Below are 18,141 nucleotides of genomic sequence, written 5' to 3'. Positions count from 1 at the left end.
ATGTGTCTTATCTAGTGCTGCTATAACAGAAATACCACAAGTGGGTGGTTTTAACAAAGAACAATTTATTCTCCCACAGTCTAGGAGCCTAGAAGTCCAAATTCAGGGTGCCAGCTTTAGGGGAAAGCTTTCTCTCTCCGTTGGCTCTGGGGGAAGGTTCTTGTCCCAGTTGAGGTGGTTCTCAGTGCAGGGACCCCAGGTCAAAAGGACGTGCTATTCTCCTGGCTCCTGTTTCTTGGTGGTGTGAGGACCCCATGTCTCTCTGCTTGCTTCTGTCTTTTATTATCTCTAGAGAGACTGACTTAAGATATAACCTATCTTGGTAAAGGCTAAGACAGTACATAATACTGGGGAAGTCAGCACAACTTGACCAAGGCAAGGTCATGGAAGCTTTGTAGATACATCCAAACTCCCTGAAGGACGGAATTACTGGGCTGAGGGCTGGGGACCATGGTCTTGGGGGATATCTAGCTCAACTGGCATAACAGTTTATAAAGAAAATGTTCTACATTCAACTTCGATGAGTAGCATCTGAGGTCTTAAAAGCTCGTGAGCAGCCAACTAAGAAATACCACTGGTCCCATTCTGTCTGGAGCAAGGGAGAAAGAAGACAACCAAAGACACAAGGGAAAGATTAGTCCAAAGGACCAAAGGACCACAACTACCACAGCCTACCAGACTGAGTCCAGCACAACTAGATGGTGCCTGGCTACCATCACTGACTGCTCTGATAGTGATTACAAAAGAGGATCCTGGACAGAGCTGGAGAAAAACGTAGAACAAAATTCTGACTTAGAAAAAAAGACCAGACTTGCTAGTCTGACAGAGACTGGAGAAACCCCAAGAGTATGGCCCCCGACACCCTTTTAACTCAGTACTGAAGTCACTCCTGAGGTTCACCCTTCAGCCAAAGATTAGACAGGCCCATAAAACAAAATGAAGACTAAATGGGCACGCCAGCCTAGGGGCAAGGCAAGAAGTCAGGAGGGGACAGGAAAGCTGGTAATGGGGAACCCAGGGTTGAGAAGGGGAGAGTGTTGGCATGTTGTGGGGTTGGCAACCAATGTTACAGAACAATATGTATTGTTTAATGAGAAACTAATTTGCTCCATAAACCTTCATCTAAAGTACAATAAAAAAGCAAAAAAAAAAAAAAAAAAAAAAACCCAGAAAAATTAGAGCAAATGAGATCTAAGGGAAGTAGAAGAAAGAAAATAATTAGGATCAGAGCATAAAACAATGAAACAGAAAACAGAAAAATGACAGAGGAAATCATGAAACCAAATTGATGAGGGAAAAAAAAAAGTGAGCAGAGCAAACTACCAATATCAGGATTGAGACAGGAACATCACTGAAGATTCTACAGATATTAAAAAGATAAAAGAATATTATGAACTTTATGCCAATACATTTGATAACTCAGATAAAATATACACATTCCTTAAAAGACAGAAACCAAAGCTCACTCAAAAAGAAATACAACTCATCTGAAGACGTCACCAAAAGAGTAAAAAGACCACCTACAGATTGAGAAAAAATTTTCAGCTATGACATCTCCGACCAGCACCTGATCTCTAAAATCTGTATGATTCTGTTAAAACGCAACCACAAAAAGACAAACAACCCAATCAAAAAGTGGGCAAAGGATATGAACACGCACTTCACTAAAGAAGATATTCAGGCAGCTAACAGATACATGAGAAAATGCTCTTGATCATTAGCCATTAGAGAAATGCAAATTAAAGCTACGATGAGATTCCATCTCACTCCAACAAGGCTGGTGTTAATCCAAAAAACACAAAATAATAAACGTTGGAGAGGCTGCGGAGAGATTGGAACTCTTATACACTGCTGGTGGGAATGTCAAATGGTACAACCACTTTGGAAATCTATCTGGCATTTTCTTAAAAAGTTAAAAATAGAACTACCATAAAAAAAACCATACAACCCAGAAATCCCACTCCTCGCAATATACCCTAGAGATACAAGAGCCTTCATACAAACAGATATATGCACACCCATGTTTATTGCAGCACTGTTTACAATAGCAAAAAGCTGGAAGCAACCAAGGTGTCCATCAACGGATGAATGGTTAAATAAATTATGGTATATTCACACAATGGAATACTACGCATCAATAAAGAACAGTGACTAATCTGTGAAACATTTCATAACATGGAGGAACCTGGAAGGCATTATGCTGAGTGAAATTAGTCAGAGGCAATAGGACAAATATTATATAAGACCACTATTATAAGATCTTGAGAAATAGTATAAACTGAGAAGAACACATACTTTTGTGGTTACGAGGAGGGGGAGGGAGGGAGGATGGGAGAGGGTTATTTACTGATTAGTTAGTAGATAAGAACTACTTTAGGTGAAGGGAAGGACAATACTCAATACACGGAAGGTCAGATCAAATGGACTGGACCAAAAGCAAAGAAGTTTCTGGGATAAACTGAATGCTTCAAAGGTCAGCAGAGCAAAGGCGGGGGTTTGGGGACTATGGCTTAAGGGGACTTCTAAGTCAATTGGCAAAATAATTCTATTATGAAAACATTCTGCATCCCACTTTGAAGTGTGGCATCTGGGGTCTTAAATGCTAACAAGCGGCCACCTAAGATGCATCAATTGGTCTCAAGCCACCTGGATCAAAGGAAAATGAAGAACACCAATCGTGGTCGGGTCACACGATAACTATGAGCCCAAGAGACAGAAACGGCCACATGAACCAGAGACTTACATCATCCTGAGACCAGAAGAACTAGATGGTGCCCGACCACAACCGATGACTGCCCTGACAGGGGGAACAACAGAGAACCCCTGAGGGAGCCAGAGAACAGTGTGGTACAGACCACAAATTCTCATAAAAAGACCAGACTTAATGGTTTGACTGAGACTAGAAGAATCCCGGCGGTCATGGTCCCCAAACCTTCTGTTGGCCCAGGACAGGAACCATTCCCAAAGACAACTCATCAGACATGGAAGGGACTGGACAATGGGTTGGAAAGAGATGCTGATGAAGAGTGAGCTACTTGTATCAGGTGGACACTTGAGACTGTGTTGGCGTCTCCTGTCTGGAGGGGAGATGGGAGGGTAGAGAGGGTTAGAAACTGGCAAAACGGTCACGAAAGGAGAGACTGGAAGGGCTGACTCATTAGGGGGAGAGTAAGTGGGAGTATATAGTAAGGTGTATATAAGCTTATTATGTGACAGACTGACTTGATTTGTAAACTTTCACTTAAAGCACAATAAAAATTATTAAAAAAAAAAAGAAATACAAAACCTAAATATCCTTATTTCTATTAAAGAAATTGAATTTGTAGTTAAAAACATTCCCACAAAGAAAACAACAGACCCAGATAGTGTCACTGGCATATTTTACCAAAATTTAAGGAAGAAATAATAGCAATTCTAACAAATTCTTCTAGAAAGTTAAAAAGGAGGAAATACCTTCTCTTTCTGTGATGCCAGCATAACTGTAATACCAAAATTGGGCAAAGGAAATACAAGAAAGCTACAGACCAATATCCCTCATGAAGATATTAAAAATCTACTCTATTTTTATGTAAATAATGCATGCCTTCTACACTTATTTGCCAACTGCACCCTCCTCCCATAAGGTGTTTTTGTAAGCATGCTATGCTAATTTTTTTACAGCAATATTTATGAAAATACCCCCCAGGGGGAGGGAGTGGTTGGCGAACAAATGCAGAAGGCGAGAGTTATTGGTGTAAAAATACAGTAGAAAAAATTTTAGCAAATGGAATGTAACAATGCTTGAAAGAAAACATCATAACCAAACGTGCTCGATCCCACGAATGCAAGGTTGGTTTAACACTAGAAAAGTAATCGGCGTATTTTATCACATTAACCAACTAAAAAAGATAAACCATATGATCACCTCAGTGACAAAAAAACAGCATTTGACAAAATCTAGTACCCATTTTCCTGACAAAAACCCTTAAGCTAGAAAGAGAACACCCTCAGCCTAATAAAAGGCATCTATGAAAAGCCCACAGCTAGTATCTTACACAGGGGTCCCAGGGTGGCACAAACGGTTAAGCACACGACTACTAGTCGAAAGACTGGTGGTTTGAACACACCCAAGAGGCCCCTCGGAAGACAGGCCTGGTGATCTGCTTCTGAAAGGTCACAGCCTTGAAACCCTATACTCAATATCATTCTTCATCTATCAGAATGTCAAAAACCCAAATGTCTGCCCATGAACTGTTGGAGAATCTGTGGGGAAACAAGCACACTTAAACTCTGCTGGTGGGAACTCAAAATGACATAATCCCTATGGAAAGAAACAGAAATATCTAGTAAAATTACAAAAGCATATATTATCTTTTAATCAAAGGGCTGGCAGTTCGAATCTACCAGGCCCTCCTTGGAAACTCTATGGGGCAGCTCAACTCTGTCTTATAGGGTCGGGTCGCTATGAGTCAGAATCGACTTGACGGCACTGGGTTTGGTTTAGTTTTGGTTTTATATATCTTTTGGTCTAGCAATCTCATTTCTAAGAATCCAGTTCAAAGGCACACAAGAAAAAATGTGAAAAATTCTATGTACAAGCCATTTCATTACAGTACTATCTAAAATAACGGAAACATCCATCAACAGGAAACTCGTTGAATATGACTGATCCACACAACACAGATGTGAACAGGAGTGAAGAATGCCTATATGCCTCTATGGAGTGATCTGGAACATACATTTGCAAGGAGGAGAAAAGCGTATACTGAATGTTACTCCTTAAGAGGAGAAGGATATGAATATCTATGTACTTGCTTACCTTTCTTATAAAGGATAAGCCACTCTAAAAAAGTTATCTAGAGGAAGAGGGAGAAAAGCTTGTTTTGTACATACGACTTTGGAACCATGTTCTCATTGTCTGGTGCCGTCAAATTGGTTCGGACTCATAGTGACCCTATGTACAACAGAACGAAACACTGCCTGGCTGCTCAGTCCTGCGCCATTCTCACAATTGTTGCCATACTTGAGCCCACTGTTGCAGCTACTGTGTCAATTCATCTCACTGAGGGTCTGCCTTTCTTTACCCTCAACTTCATCAAGCATGATACCCTTCTCCAGGGACTGGTCCCTCCTGATAAAATGTCCAAAATATGTGAGACAAAGTCTCATCATCCTTGCTTCTAAGGAGCATTCTAAAAAAAAAAAAAATTTTTTTTTTTTTTTGCATTCTGGCACCATGTAAATACTTTGTAAAGCAAAATTAAAATAAAGGAGTCCCTAAAACTGGAAAGCAAAATGAAGCAGATCCATCTAACAGTATGGAAACTGGGGGCATTATGCCAAGTTACTGTTAAGAGTAATCATAGTATTGGTGTACTGGCTTTTCACATTAAAACTACTGTGTGCGTATTACGGGGTAAAGCAAATGAGTAATTATGCTGTCGTTTAAACTAGGATCTCTGTCATCAGAGGAAGGAAATTCATATGTAAGACAAATAAGGTTAAAAATTCTGTAGTGCAGAATTTAAATAGGATGTATCAGTCTGATCTTATATTTTATCTGAGCTGATGTTGAGTTCACATTGATACATTTCAAATACACACACCAAAAAAAAAAAAAAAAAACCCAAACCAAACCAACCTGTTGCCATCAACTCTGACTCATAGTGACTCCATGTGTTACAGAGCAGAACTACTCTATAGGGTTTTCTTGGCTGTAATCTCTTTGAAAGCAGATTGCCAGGCCTTTCTCCCATGGTGCCACTGGGTGGGTTTGAACCAACAACCTTTAGGTTAGCAGCTGACTGCAAACTGATTGTACAACCCAGGGACTTCAACACACACACAATGTATTTCCTAGTTTATCTACTGAAAAGACCTAGAAACAATTACCAACCCAATAATAATGAGCATCCCTAGTATCTAGACCTTGGTTTCTTAATACCTCTTTCCCCTAAAGCAACCAGGGCTCCTTGGAGAAATGATGGATTCCTAGAACGGGACAGGCAATGAAAAAGGAACATGGAACATCTTCATCATACCAGAAAACAAGAGAACTATCAAATACCATCAGAGTCATGTCAAAAGGATTCAACAAATTGAAGGGGCTTCAACTGGTCAAAGATAAAACAACTTGTACAGTAAGATCAATAACTGCAAAAAATCAAAAGGCATCAAACAGTTTTAAATCTGTAAGTTCATGAAGGCACCAAAGCCAAAAATCCTCGGGAGGACTCTATAAAACAAATTCACTATTTTGAAAAATGGCAAATATAAGGGAAAAAAATCAAACATTTATCCTGCCTTTCCCAAGTGAACTGGATCTCAGTAGTTACTGAATAGAAGTTTTTCTTTATAGAATTTGTTCAGTCAATAAGTGAAAAGAAAAAAAAAAATCACCATTTATAACTCCTAATAAATTAATGGACCTAGACAACAATCTAAGAGTGCTAATAGCACAAGAAGGGAACTAAGGCTGTATATGCCTCCCGAAAGAAGTACACAACATCACCTCTAAAGTATACTTTAAACAAACAAACAAAAAGCAAACCTAGGTCTGATCACACCTCTAAATCTAACTACCTATTTGTTTGTAGAAAATACAGGAGCTAGAATGTATCGAATAACGGCATGAGTATGTAATCATCAAAATATAGACTGAATAATCCTACAAACTCTGTTTCTTCAACAGAGAAACTACAACGGGGGTAAAAAAAGGAGGACGGGGAATCAATAGCTCAAAAGAAACTTAAAAGATCAATCCACTAGGTGCAATATATTCAGATCTTGATTTGAGCAAAAAGTGTAGAGAAAAAATTTATCAAAACATCAGGGAAATTTGAACATTAAGAACACTAATTGAATATTTGATGATATTAAAAAATGATCAATCTTTTTTTATGTTTGATAATGATATTGTGGTAGTGTTTAAGAAGAATCTGTATCCTTTAGAGGGACATACTGATTTATTTAGGAAAGAAATAACATATCTGGAATCTGCTGGATGTGGGGGCGGGGCTGAGTGGAGTTGGTAGGACTACATAGGAAACGCCGATAGCCAAGATTTCAGAAGTGTTGTTGAAAATGGTTCATGTATTCTTCTACTTTTGCATGATTTGAAACTTTCTATAATAAAATTCAGAAAAAAAAAAAGAACTTTGTCTCAATGATCTGCATACTGTTCTATTAGTTCAGTGTACCATTTCTAGATTATTTTTCCATTTTAAAGAAAAGATACAAGCCTATATAAAAGAACAAAATCCATAATAAACAACAGCTGCAATTAAAATGATTAGTGGACATGGATACTGTTTCTTAGTACCTACGAGAAACAATACCACATTTTAGCCAAAACATGTCATTCAGTAAAGAAATAACCAATGTAAAAATAATAAATGACAACCAAAAAGGCATATAATTGCACCCAAAATATCATCTTTACTTTGGGACATTTATAATTACTTACCTTTTTGTCTAAAGAAAAAACACTGAGAAAAATCCGAAGCTTTGATTTTACATAAATTATACTAACTAAAAACAAAAACTGAACTTAGTACCTTTATTGAAGTCTGTGCTATTACTAAAAATCAGAACTACAAATTCAATTTAAAGATATAAATAAAACCCTACTAGAAATACATTGTTCTTTTAAGTGAACCTTTCCTCCAAAATCTGTGAGAACTATATTGACTGGAAACTTGATGGGAGGAATAGAGGCACAGGGAGAGGGCAGTTAAAATAAATTTGAATTGTAATATCCTTCAGTTTCACTAAAAATGTTTTAGTTCCTTCTGATTTACATCTACTTCAAGAATAAAACCCCAATTGAATGTCTACCTCTAAATACATGCATTACCTGAAAACACCAAATCACAGGAATAACATTATTTAATCTTACCTGAAAAAGATCCAAAAGAGGCTTCCAGGAGAGCATTAAGACTGCTGCTCTGTTGATGGTTTTGGGAATTTCAGAATAAAACAGTGTATTTTCCCTATTTTCACCAGACATGGCTATAAGAGAAAACAACAACTTATTATTTTCTTTACAAAGTAGCATCCTTGCTACAATCATGGTAGAAAGTACATGGCACCTTCTATATATTGTGTTATTTTGCATTCTGTGGGATCTATAACAGGTTTTATAGAAAAATGCTCAGATTTCATTTTGATATTGAGATCTTAGTTTCTTCCTCAGGAATAAAAAAAAAGAAATAAAAGCATGTTTAAAATGGTTCAAGGAGAGTTAAGACAACCGTTATCTTTAGGAATTTTTGAAAATTGTTGGTCCTTTACAAGTCGGTGATGCACTCTTGGGATTCCGAGGAGGGGGAGTCTGACAACTTCAGATCACCAAGTTTCTTCTTTTCCTGAATCATTTAAAGTACTTGTTTAGAAACATCCATAGCTCTAACTGAATTCTGTTTTATTCTCAATTAAAAAAATTCTAAAACTATAATTACTAATAAGGCCTATGGCATTTCAAATGAAAGTATACTCATATAAAACAACACTGAATCTGGTATCCAATTTGCTAAATATCTCCTGTCCTTTACTGGGGACAAAAGAAAAAGATCTAAACTAAGCAGAAGTCAGGTCTATTCTGTGCAATCATCCAATAACTGGAGGGCAGATGACAGCAGTGTAGAATGAGCTACATACACGAGAAACACAACTGTTAGGAAGGTGTGAACCAAAGCAAAACAGATCCGTTTTACTCTAAGAACTGCTACAAAAGTATCACTTCCAAAAGCTAGGGGAGTCAATGAAGGAGAACACAATCACACTACAAAAGAAGAAACTCTCTCTTGGGCGGAACAGATCCTCAGCCTGGTATTTCTGACAAAGCTAGGTGAAGGGCACGGTACCTTCCATACTAACCCCTGCAAAGGCTGGGGATGAGCCCCCAGATAGCCACATCTTTCCTTATCCCCATATTTTTCTAAATCTTTTTTAGTTTGTGTTGCTTTCTGGAGTAAAAAGTTTGACATTGGCTGATACTTCAACATTTGATTTTGTCTTATATCTATTTTCTATATTCTAGAGTTGACTTGTTCTAAAATTCTTAAAGATTGTGGTGACCTATCCATACCATTCATAATTTTAAAATGTGATCATATCTTCCATAAGCCTTCTTCTAAGAGCCTTCAGCCCTCAAATAAGAAGAAAAAAAAAAGGTTCTCTTCTCTCCTCAAATAAGTCATTCCCCCTAATCATCTCAGTTGGCCCTGTCTACACTGCTCCTAGCTTCATGTCTTCCTTAGCTTTATCCATGACAAATAAAAATCTCCTGGTATTCTAGGTACAGACACACCAGTTCTATAAGCACAAAACAGCCTTTCCCCATGTTTCTTTCCTGATAACACACCAGTATATTACCAGTCTTCAGAGCTACAGCAGTCCACACAGGCTGACGTCCTCAGGAAAGTCTTTTTAATAAGTTCTGTTTCTTTCGAGGATCCAAAACCAAACCAAATTCATTGGTATCTAGCTGATTGCAATTCATAGCGACCCTATAGGACAGAGTAGAACTGCCCTATAGAGCTTCCAAGGAGCACTTGGTGGATTCGAACTGCTGACCTTTTTGGTTAGCAGCCATAGCCCTTAACCACTATGGCACCACATAGTAAGTACCATAAGGAACAAGAGGCAAAACTTAACATGTGAAAATGCAGATCATGGTACAAACAGTTGATGTACCTGGCTGCTAACAGAAAGGTGGGAGGTTCAAGACCACGCACAGGCACCTTGGAAGAAAGGCCTGGAGATCAACCTCTAAAAAACCATCCATAGAAAACTTCATGGAGCACAGCTCTACTCTGACATACATGGGATTGTTATGAGGTGGAGTTGACTCAATGGCAAGTGGTTTTAATGTGACAAAATGCTTGTTACTGCCTCTAAGTATGCCACATTTGTGATAAACGTCCTCAAAAATGTGTAATTCTCTATTAGAAAAAAATTCTTCCAGTTAGGTTCTCAGAAAAAGTCTAAATTATACTAAAATTAAAAAAAAAAAAAAAGATTTATATGGGAACAAAATTAAAACTTGGAAGGATACAAAAGATTTGAACAAACGAAAATACAATTTTCTTGAAAAGCTTAATGTCTTAAAGATGTTGAGCTTGAAGTTTCCCCAAATTTATCTGTAAATATAAGGTGATCCCAGAATGGTACAAACAGGATTTGGGAGGTGGGCGCTATACAAGCTAACTTTAAGTTCTTCTAGAAAAACAAGCAAGTCAAAATTGTGAAAAAGAGCGATGAAGGGGGACTAGTGCTATCAGATAGTAAAACATATAGAGCTAGAATAATAATAGCAACACAGTACTGGCCCTTGATTTGACAGACACATCAATGGAATAAAAAAAGTGCAAAAATAGACCCGAATATATACATAAGGACATTAACACATGATAAAGGTGACATTTCTAATCCTTACAGAGAAAGGTGGTTTATTTAAAATATGTTGTTAAAATAACTAGAGAGTTATCCAAGAGGAAAAAGTAGTTTCCCCACTTCATATGTTACAGCACCAAAATAAATTCACTTTCCACCAAATGACACAAAAATTAAATGAACAATTCAATTTACGAAAGGTGTCGAAAGAAAACACTAAATATTTTTAAAAGTACAATCCTGGAGTTAGAAATGCCTTTCTAGCTATGACATGAAGCTACAAAAAGTAAAAAAAAAAAATTACTCCCGCTCCCCCCCGCCACCAAAAAAATACAAATTTCTGCCAAAGACACCAAAGGAAAAAGGAAAATTAAAACTGGGGGAAAAATACCACTGAGGGTTAATTAATTTTGTCATACAAAAAACTTCCAATCAGTGAGGAAAAGATCCAAAATCCAATAAAAGACAAAGATTATAAACAGATCAGTCACAGAAAAGGAAATACGAATAAGCCTTTAAACATGTAAAAAGATGTTCAACCTCATTCATAAAGAGAGAAATACAAATTAAAACTACAATGAGAGACCCTGTTCACCACCTCAAAACAGGAAAGATGGAAGTTTTTTTTTTCACTCACAGTTGGTTCTGGGAAATAGATACTCTGAGACAACTCTGAGGGGAATATAAACAATGTAACTTCTTTGGAGAGGCAATTTGGCAGTACCAGCCAAAATTCAGAATATATATACCCTTTGTGTCAAGAATGAGTCCTATAGGTACATTCACACATGTGAGAAATGATCTGATAGTGACAGTCATTGCTCTATCTTTATTGTTTGTTTCTTATCTGACCAATCCTAGGGAAAGGCATTTGGAACTAGTTTTAGGAAGAAGTAATTTCTGGCATCTTTAATTCTGACTTTGAAATTAAGATCATGGTCTATCCATGATGTTACCTGCAAGGAAAAATAAAATGAATGGGACAAACCAAAATAAAAACAGCACCAAAACTGAAGTTCTTCAAATCAAAAGGTTTGGGTTTTTTTTTTTTTTCCTTTAACGGAAGGAACCAAGTCTCTTACTCATTTACTTATTCACCAAAGTCTGCACGCCAATTATATCTAACCTCCGTGTTTGACTTAAGAAAGCTTCCTTTGAGGAACTACAACTTCTGACTCACCGAGGTAATAGATCCTATCCGAATGAGGTCCATCTGGCTCATTTCTCTTCACAAACATAAAGTCATGCGGTGCCTTTGCCATCATGTAGCCATGATATTTCCTGGTATCAGCAAGCAGCTTTTTAAGCTGACTCCACGAATATCGCTCAACATAAAACGGCTCCAATTTAGGCTGATCTTGTGATTCAATATTCTCCTCACACTCTGCGGTTTCAAATATCTCAACACCCAGCTGTTCTGTTTCCATTGCTGCTGCCATGTTGCATTTTCCTAGAAAAACAAGGAACACGAAGCTCTTCACAGGCCTGCCTTCTCTTATATTAATCAGAATGACAGTCTGATAGGGCAAAAAAAGGTGCTTTTTGGCACTGCTGCAATGAAACCTAGTAAGAAAAGCAGTAGTTCCCCTTTCTCTGTGTTCAGTTTGAAAACGAGATTTAAAAAAAATGGAGGTCACATCCATTTCCTAGTGACTATAAATCCCTTTGGAAACTTTCATAAAAGAGGCTCCTTGGGTATGTCTTGCCAAAATTCCGTTTTCTTTCCCACACTGGAAGGAAAACAGGCCATGTGCCAGTTGGCTACTATGCTCCACCCAAGAGCATGTCAATAGTGAGGCTAAATGTGTCAGGGGAGTTAAGTGCTTTGGCATTTTAAAAAGTAACACGTTCGATAAACATGGATTTCTGCAGCTAACAGAAGTAATCACTACCAATTAGAACGATAATAAAACCGTTGTAAACAATGTACTTGTAATAACCTTCCTAGGCACTTAATCAAGATAATAAAAATACTAAAAAATACTAGCTCTTTAAAATTAAACTCCAGACAACTTCACTGGTTGGTACTTTTTTCTTGGACCCTTCTGCTCTTGCCTAGATATCATTATCTTAACGATCACTTAGGGTGATGCTGTATTTTAAGGAAACTTATGAGCTTGCTATTATGGACTGTACAACTTTTATTCTCAAGATTAAAAATAAGAGAAATACAGGCACTATCTTTAAGAGGCTTTAATTAGTTGAAGTAGTCGATGTAGAAACACTGAACGTTTGTAACATCAATATTCTGATGAAAGTTTTAATCCGATTTACTAGTTCAACCCAAAAATGGTATTAATATCTCATCTACTAATATTTCTTCTCATTTCACAAATCCAGAAGATGTATTTTTCCTTTATCTATCCCAATATTTAAATGCAATGTGAGGAAAGTATCAGAGAAAACATAAAGTGTTATCACTAGCCACTGTGTGATATTCTGACATGCACTGTTTCTAAATTACTTACGACACTACCAAAAGGAACAACATAAACAAAAGGTCTGACGACACCTGCTCTTTTCGTACTAATAAATGTCAAAACTTCTAGGTTTCAGGGACCGACTAGACTGTATTTATGTAACCAATTTCACAGTTATTACCTACTTCTAGAACAACGATCAATACATAGCTTTATATTTAGGATGATGTCTTTTCTAATGCACAATTTTGAAGGCTAACATGAGCTCTGGAAACCCTGGTGGCGTAGTGGTTAAGTGCTACAGCTGCTAACCAAGGGGTCAGCAGTTCAGCTCCTTTGAAACTCTATGGGGCAGTTCTACTCTGTTTTGTATGGTCTCTATGAGTCGGAATAGACTCGACGGCAATGGGTTTGGTATTTTTTTTAACATGAGCTCATGAAAAGAACTAAACAGAAAAACTTTTTAGCAGGTGTGGCTTGTGAACCAGTCTATCAGGTGTGAATTACTGGCATGCAAAATGAACTGAACTGTGTGGCCAGGATATTATCTTTCTTCACGCTACAGTGAACTAGACTACCACTTTCAATAAAACAGTGATAAAAGTGGCCAGAACACCCATTAGTTACCTCAGATACACAACTTGTAATATTATTACAACTGGGCATTCACATCCAAATGATTAAAATTCAAAACATCTCAGCAATGAATTGAGTATTTAGCTGAAATGGTATTCAGCAGGAGCCCTGGTGGCACCGTGGTTAGAGCTCAGCTGCTAACCAAAAGGTTGGCAGTTTGAACCCACCAGCTAGCTGTTCCTTAGAAATCCTATGGAGCAGTTCTACTCTGTCCTATAGGGTTACTATGGGTCAGAACCATCTGGACAGCAACGGGTTTGAGGTTTTTTCTGGTATTCAGCAAACTGACATGAAGTGGCAGTATAGGATAGTGGGGGCTGATTACCCATCTAAAAGCTGGTGGGAGGCTACTTTCTATCAAATATATCAATAGTACTAGTTTATTTCTAATGGAGTAAGAAACAAGTGAGAGAAGACTCTCCCCAAATTAGGCTCATTTTTCTCAAGCTTTCCTTGTGTTCAATTTGGAACTTCATCTCCAAACCACTGCTCCCAATACAAGGTTAAGGAACAACAGGAAAGACACTCAGGATTCCTAAGCCTTACTGCCCAGCTTCTTGAGTCATCATCAACTGGAAATCTCACCTGTGTAAAAGCTGCATCAGCTTACATTTAAGCAAATTACCTGGTATTCCTAAATTGTACTAGGTTCCTGGACTTATTCTCTCTCTTCACACACATACGCGCACACACACACACACACAGATATCATACAATTCAAAGGATACAATTGAAAACCTACTCCGTAGATTTATGGTAAATGCATATTCTACATTTCTTTGGTTAGATCTGATATTATGTGATTTTAGTAATTTACTTGCGTGTTAACTAATGACTTCATTTCCAGAATTTCTTAACATCTTATATACAAATACATTCTCAAAATATATGACCTGAGTTTTCTAATTTCAAAAATTGGAAAACAGGATCAACACAAATTTTCAGCACAGTGCATGTACTGCATTGCCCCAGCTACCTCTTCACTTAATTGCCTTCCCTGGTGCCTACCTGATTGTATTTTCATCTGCCCAGATCTCTTCCACATTCAAAGAGATCTTTTTCAAAGGACCCAACTTCAAGCACAGATCTCTCTGCTCATTCTGCTCTCTTCTCACGGGAGTCTTTCCTTTTATCACCATGCAATCCTGCTCACCAGGATAATAAAGTAAGATAGAAGACGGTTGGTCATTACTAAAATTATAAACATGGCCAAAAAGATTAGATCTAAAAAGTCCCAATATAGTACTTAAAACTAATCCAGAAACTTTTCTTTTTGTATAATGCATAATGCCAAAACTATTTTGTGTGTAACTCACATTATCAAGATTAAAAAATTATTTCAGAGATATGTAGTCCCATTTCCTCAATAGAATATCCTGACAGTAGTGTAGGGCCTGATAGCCAGACATACATTAAAAGCAAACTATGAAAGAACTTTAAAAAGTATAAAGGGCGTACAGATGTGGCTATTGAAAATCCTCAACAATGACACAGATACTGATTTATAATAAAATGTTTCTATGTGTCTGTTCCTGTTCATCTTTTGTGCAATAATCTCCTACTGAACTGGTTGGAAACAATTAGACTCAGTGGGATAACCAAAAGAATTACCGAACAGGCCATTTTTTGTAAAAGGAACTAACTTGATTTTAATAACTTAAGATTTCCGCAAGATAAAGAATGTGCTATCTTTATTAATTGCATTCTGTATTTGCTTCTTTCCTTACCACTTATACTCTGAAAGTAACTGAAATAGGTTAACTTTTAGGGAAAAATAAATGTTAAGCTTGCTGGAATTTTAGCTTAGTAAAAGCAAAAAAGGAAGATCTGTGATTATGCCCGTTACTTTGCCATTAGTTTTCCTTCTGTGTTCTTGCAGCACAAGTAGGTGATGGGCAGAAATGTGGTGAGAAAGACCAAGTGGCAAATAATGGACTAAGACGTCAAGACACTTCCCTGTAGCACTAAGCCCCTCACTCAGAGAAGGACACACTGACTTAGTAAATAATCTCAGGACTCTTGAACTTGGGTCAACCCACATAACATTTCTTAACACCAGGGCCAAACGCTCATTCGTCCACTTAAACACTTCCAGCCTCTTTGAAGCCTAGGTTATTTCACCCTTCAGAGTCCCCAGTTAATTGACAGGTTCATTATTGCTAAAGGAGCAAAGATCTCGGGAAAGCTATGAATGAGGACGAGGTGTAGCAGAGAATTTAAGGTCTTGGGGAAGAGTGTGTAAAGAAGACGGTTTGAGAGGAAAGAGAAGCATCTACCCCGCTGCAGGTGGGTAAAATAAGACGGGAGGGGACACTGAGCAGAGAGGGAACCGACCTAGAGTCAGGCAGTACAGATGAAAGAAGACCAGCTGGGAAATCAGAAAATCTAAGTCTGAATCCGATCTGCCACAGAAGGACCTTAGGCAAATTCCTTCGCCTCTCTGGGCTTCCGTTTCCTCATCTGTAAGCCCGGACAATGCCCGGTCTCCCAACCCCAGCGAAGTTCAATTAAGGTAACGGACGTGGAAGTCCACAGCCCAGCACCCAGGCTCAGGAGCTTCCCAGTGAACGTTGGCTGACTCGGAATCTGAGTCTCAGCTTCCTCTTCCGGAGAGTGGGCCCCTGCCACTGACTCTGCCTCCGCACACGGTGCCCTGCCGCCTAAATGCAGAGCCGGCTAGCCGGGGACACGCGCCGGGCCGTTCCTCGGTGAGACGAGGAGAGCCCGGGCAGTTTGGGGCCCAGGCCTCGCAGGCGAAGGGGGAAGAGAAGGGGCGGATACAGCACCTTCCCCCGGCCCCACCCGGACCGTCCCGACGCGCGCTACGGAGCGGGCCTGCGCCGCCTCATGCCGCGCCGCCTCCACTCCGGTCCCGGCTGCAGCTGCGGCCCCGGAGCCCAGCGGCTTCCTCGACGGATGAGCCGGTGGCAACCGAAGCGGTGAACGCGGTACTTAAAGGCGGCTGCGGCGGCTCCGGCAGCTCCAGCACTTCCGGTTCCTCGCAACCCGCCCTGGGACTGGGGAAGGTGAAGGCGCAGCCAGGCCAAGAAAGGCGCCGCTCCCTGTTGGGCCGGATCAGTTACGACAGCGCCATCTAGCGGCGGGAGGAGCGAACGAGGTGAGGGACGTGAACAGGTGGAGGGGACAGAGATGAAGTCCAGACAGGCAGGGACTTGCCCTAAGTCACAGGGCGAATTGTGTTGCGTCTCTACTCATTCAGTTTTTCATTCAACGAATATATATGGGGTGTCTGCTATGTGCCAGGCACAGTTCTAGGCGCTGGGGTTAGAGCAGGGAGCAAAACAGGAAAAAATCCCTGCCTCCTTATGGAGATGACAGTAACAGGAAAGGGATTAGGGCCTTGGAGATCTTCTGAGGGTTTTATTGTTGTGATGGAAAGAAACCTGAACTTGGAGTCAAAAAGCTTACTAATACTAATTAGTGGCCTCCTGTAGGTCATTATAGGGTCACTATGAGTCAGAATCGACTCGATGGCACTGGGTTTGGCTTTATTGGCTTTGTAAGTCATTTAATCTCTTTATCTGTAAAAAGATATAATAATACATGCCACTTAGTCGCTGTTAAAGGAACCATGTATGCCACACTAACTCATACAGTTTTAGAAACTGGGGCACAAGAGAGTTAAATGAGTGACTTGCTGTCATCAGAACCAGAAGCACTTACCTTGATCCTCTCAATGTTTTTCCAATTACATTGGCTAAGAAAGAGAGAAAGAGAGCCTGGGGAGATGACTGCAAAGCTGAGCCTCCTCTATTTTCTGTTATTACCAAGGAGTCATGTGTCAGAGTTGTGCCGTTAGGATTTATTATAATAGCCCTAATAAAAGATCCATTTGGGCACCATGTTCCACTGCCCACTATGTAATTATTCACTCTGAGGTTACATGAACCTTCCCTCAGGCTTTTTTTAGTTTTGCTCCCCTAAAAGAAAGGCGTAGTCCTTTTCCCTGGATCTCCTCTGTGAATTTTCTGCGGATGACCTGAGAGCAGATTTGGAGGCTTTAAATGCACATGTTGTTGTCGTTAGGTGCTGCTGAGTTGGTTCTGACTCATGGCGACCCCATGCACAACAGAATGAAACACTGCCTGGTCCTATGTCACCCTCACAGTTGCTGTTATGCTTGAGCCCACTGTTGCAGCCACTGTGTTAATCCATCTCGTTGAGGGTCTTCCTCTCCTTCACTGGCCCTCTACCAAGCATGATGCCCTTAGATACATTTAGCATAAGTAAGCTTATCTCATGAAAACTTTTCTAGCACTGGGTATTATCATCCACAAATATGTTCATGCATCTACTTTCTGAAACATGCAGTGCTAGATACTATAGGACAGCACGGGAGGCAATTTGTACTCTTGGGAGGTTTACAGTCTAATTGAGGATACATCATAAGCATATAATGTACATACATACTAATAGCAGTTGATTATAGGATACGGTAGGCTGGAGCTAGTTGTCCATTCCCCCCATTTTTTGCCCCTTTTTGGGAATGGTACATACCAAGATGCAATAATAAGAAAGGACTTCTTCCCTGATTTTTTTTTGTATTTATTTTTTTGAATAGGCAGTATTGTCACAGGATTCAAAAATTTTTAAGTATAAAAGAATATGTAGTGAAGCATTTTTTCTCTCACCCTGGTCCTCCAGTCACCCGGTTTCCTTCCCCACAAGACACTGATGTTATTAGTTTCTG

The 18,141-nt window shown here is 39.2% G+C and overlaps 2 protein-coding genes across 5 annotated transcripts in view; one reads left to right on the top strand and one right to left on the bottom strand.

Annotated features, from left to right (window-relative positions):
- The window catches only part of DPP8 (dipeptidyl peptidase 8), a 63,922-nt gene extending 47,545 nt beyond the window's left edge, over positions 1–16,377 (bottom strand). Inside the window, exons 1-4 of one of the 3 annotated variants that reach the window (XM_010598048.3) lie at positions 16,217–16,377; positions 14,439–14,575; positions 11,555–11,824; positions 7,877–7,989 (exon numbers count right to left, since the gene is read on the bottom strand). In XM_010598048.3, the coding sequence (XP_010596350.1) occupies positions 7,877–7,989; positions 11,555–11,824; positions 14,439–14,475 (420 nt within the window). In that variant the 5' untranslated portion in view covers positions 14,476–14,575; positions 16,217–16,377. The other 2 variants (XM_003418369.4, XM_023558351.2) reach the window with 2 other exon arrangements.
- A 40-nt stretch (positions 16,378–16,417) lies between these two features.
- The window catches only part of HACD3 (3-hydroxyacyl-CoA dehydratase 3), a 45,906-nt gene continuing 44,182 nt past the window's right edge, over positions 16,418–18,141 (top strand). For both annotated transcript variants that reach the window (XM_064267388.1, XM_064267389.1), the window contains exon 1: positions 16,418–16,548. The gene's annotated coding sequence lies outside the window, so the exon portion shown is untranslated. The remainder of the gene's footprint in view (positions 16,549–18,141) is intronic.

Source organism: Loxodonta africana, chromosome 13 (genome assembly GCF_030014295.1).
Source record: "Loxodonta africana isolate mLoxAfr1 chromosome 13, mLoxAfr1.hap2, whole genome shotgun sequence".
In the NCBI taxonomy this organism is placed as follows: Eukaryota; Metazoa; Chordata; class Mammalia; order Proboscidea; family Elephantidae; genus Loxodonta; species Loxodonta africana.
This window is presented reverse-complemented; position numbering and strand designations above follow the sequence as displayed.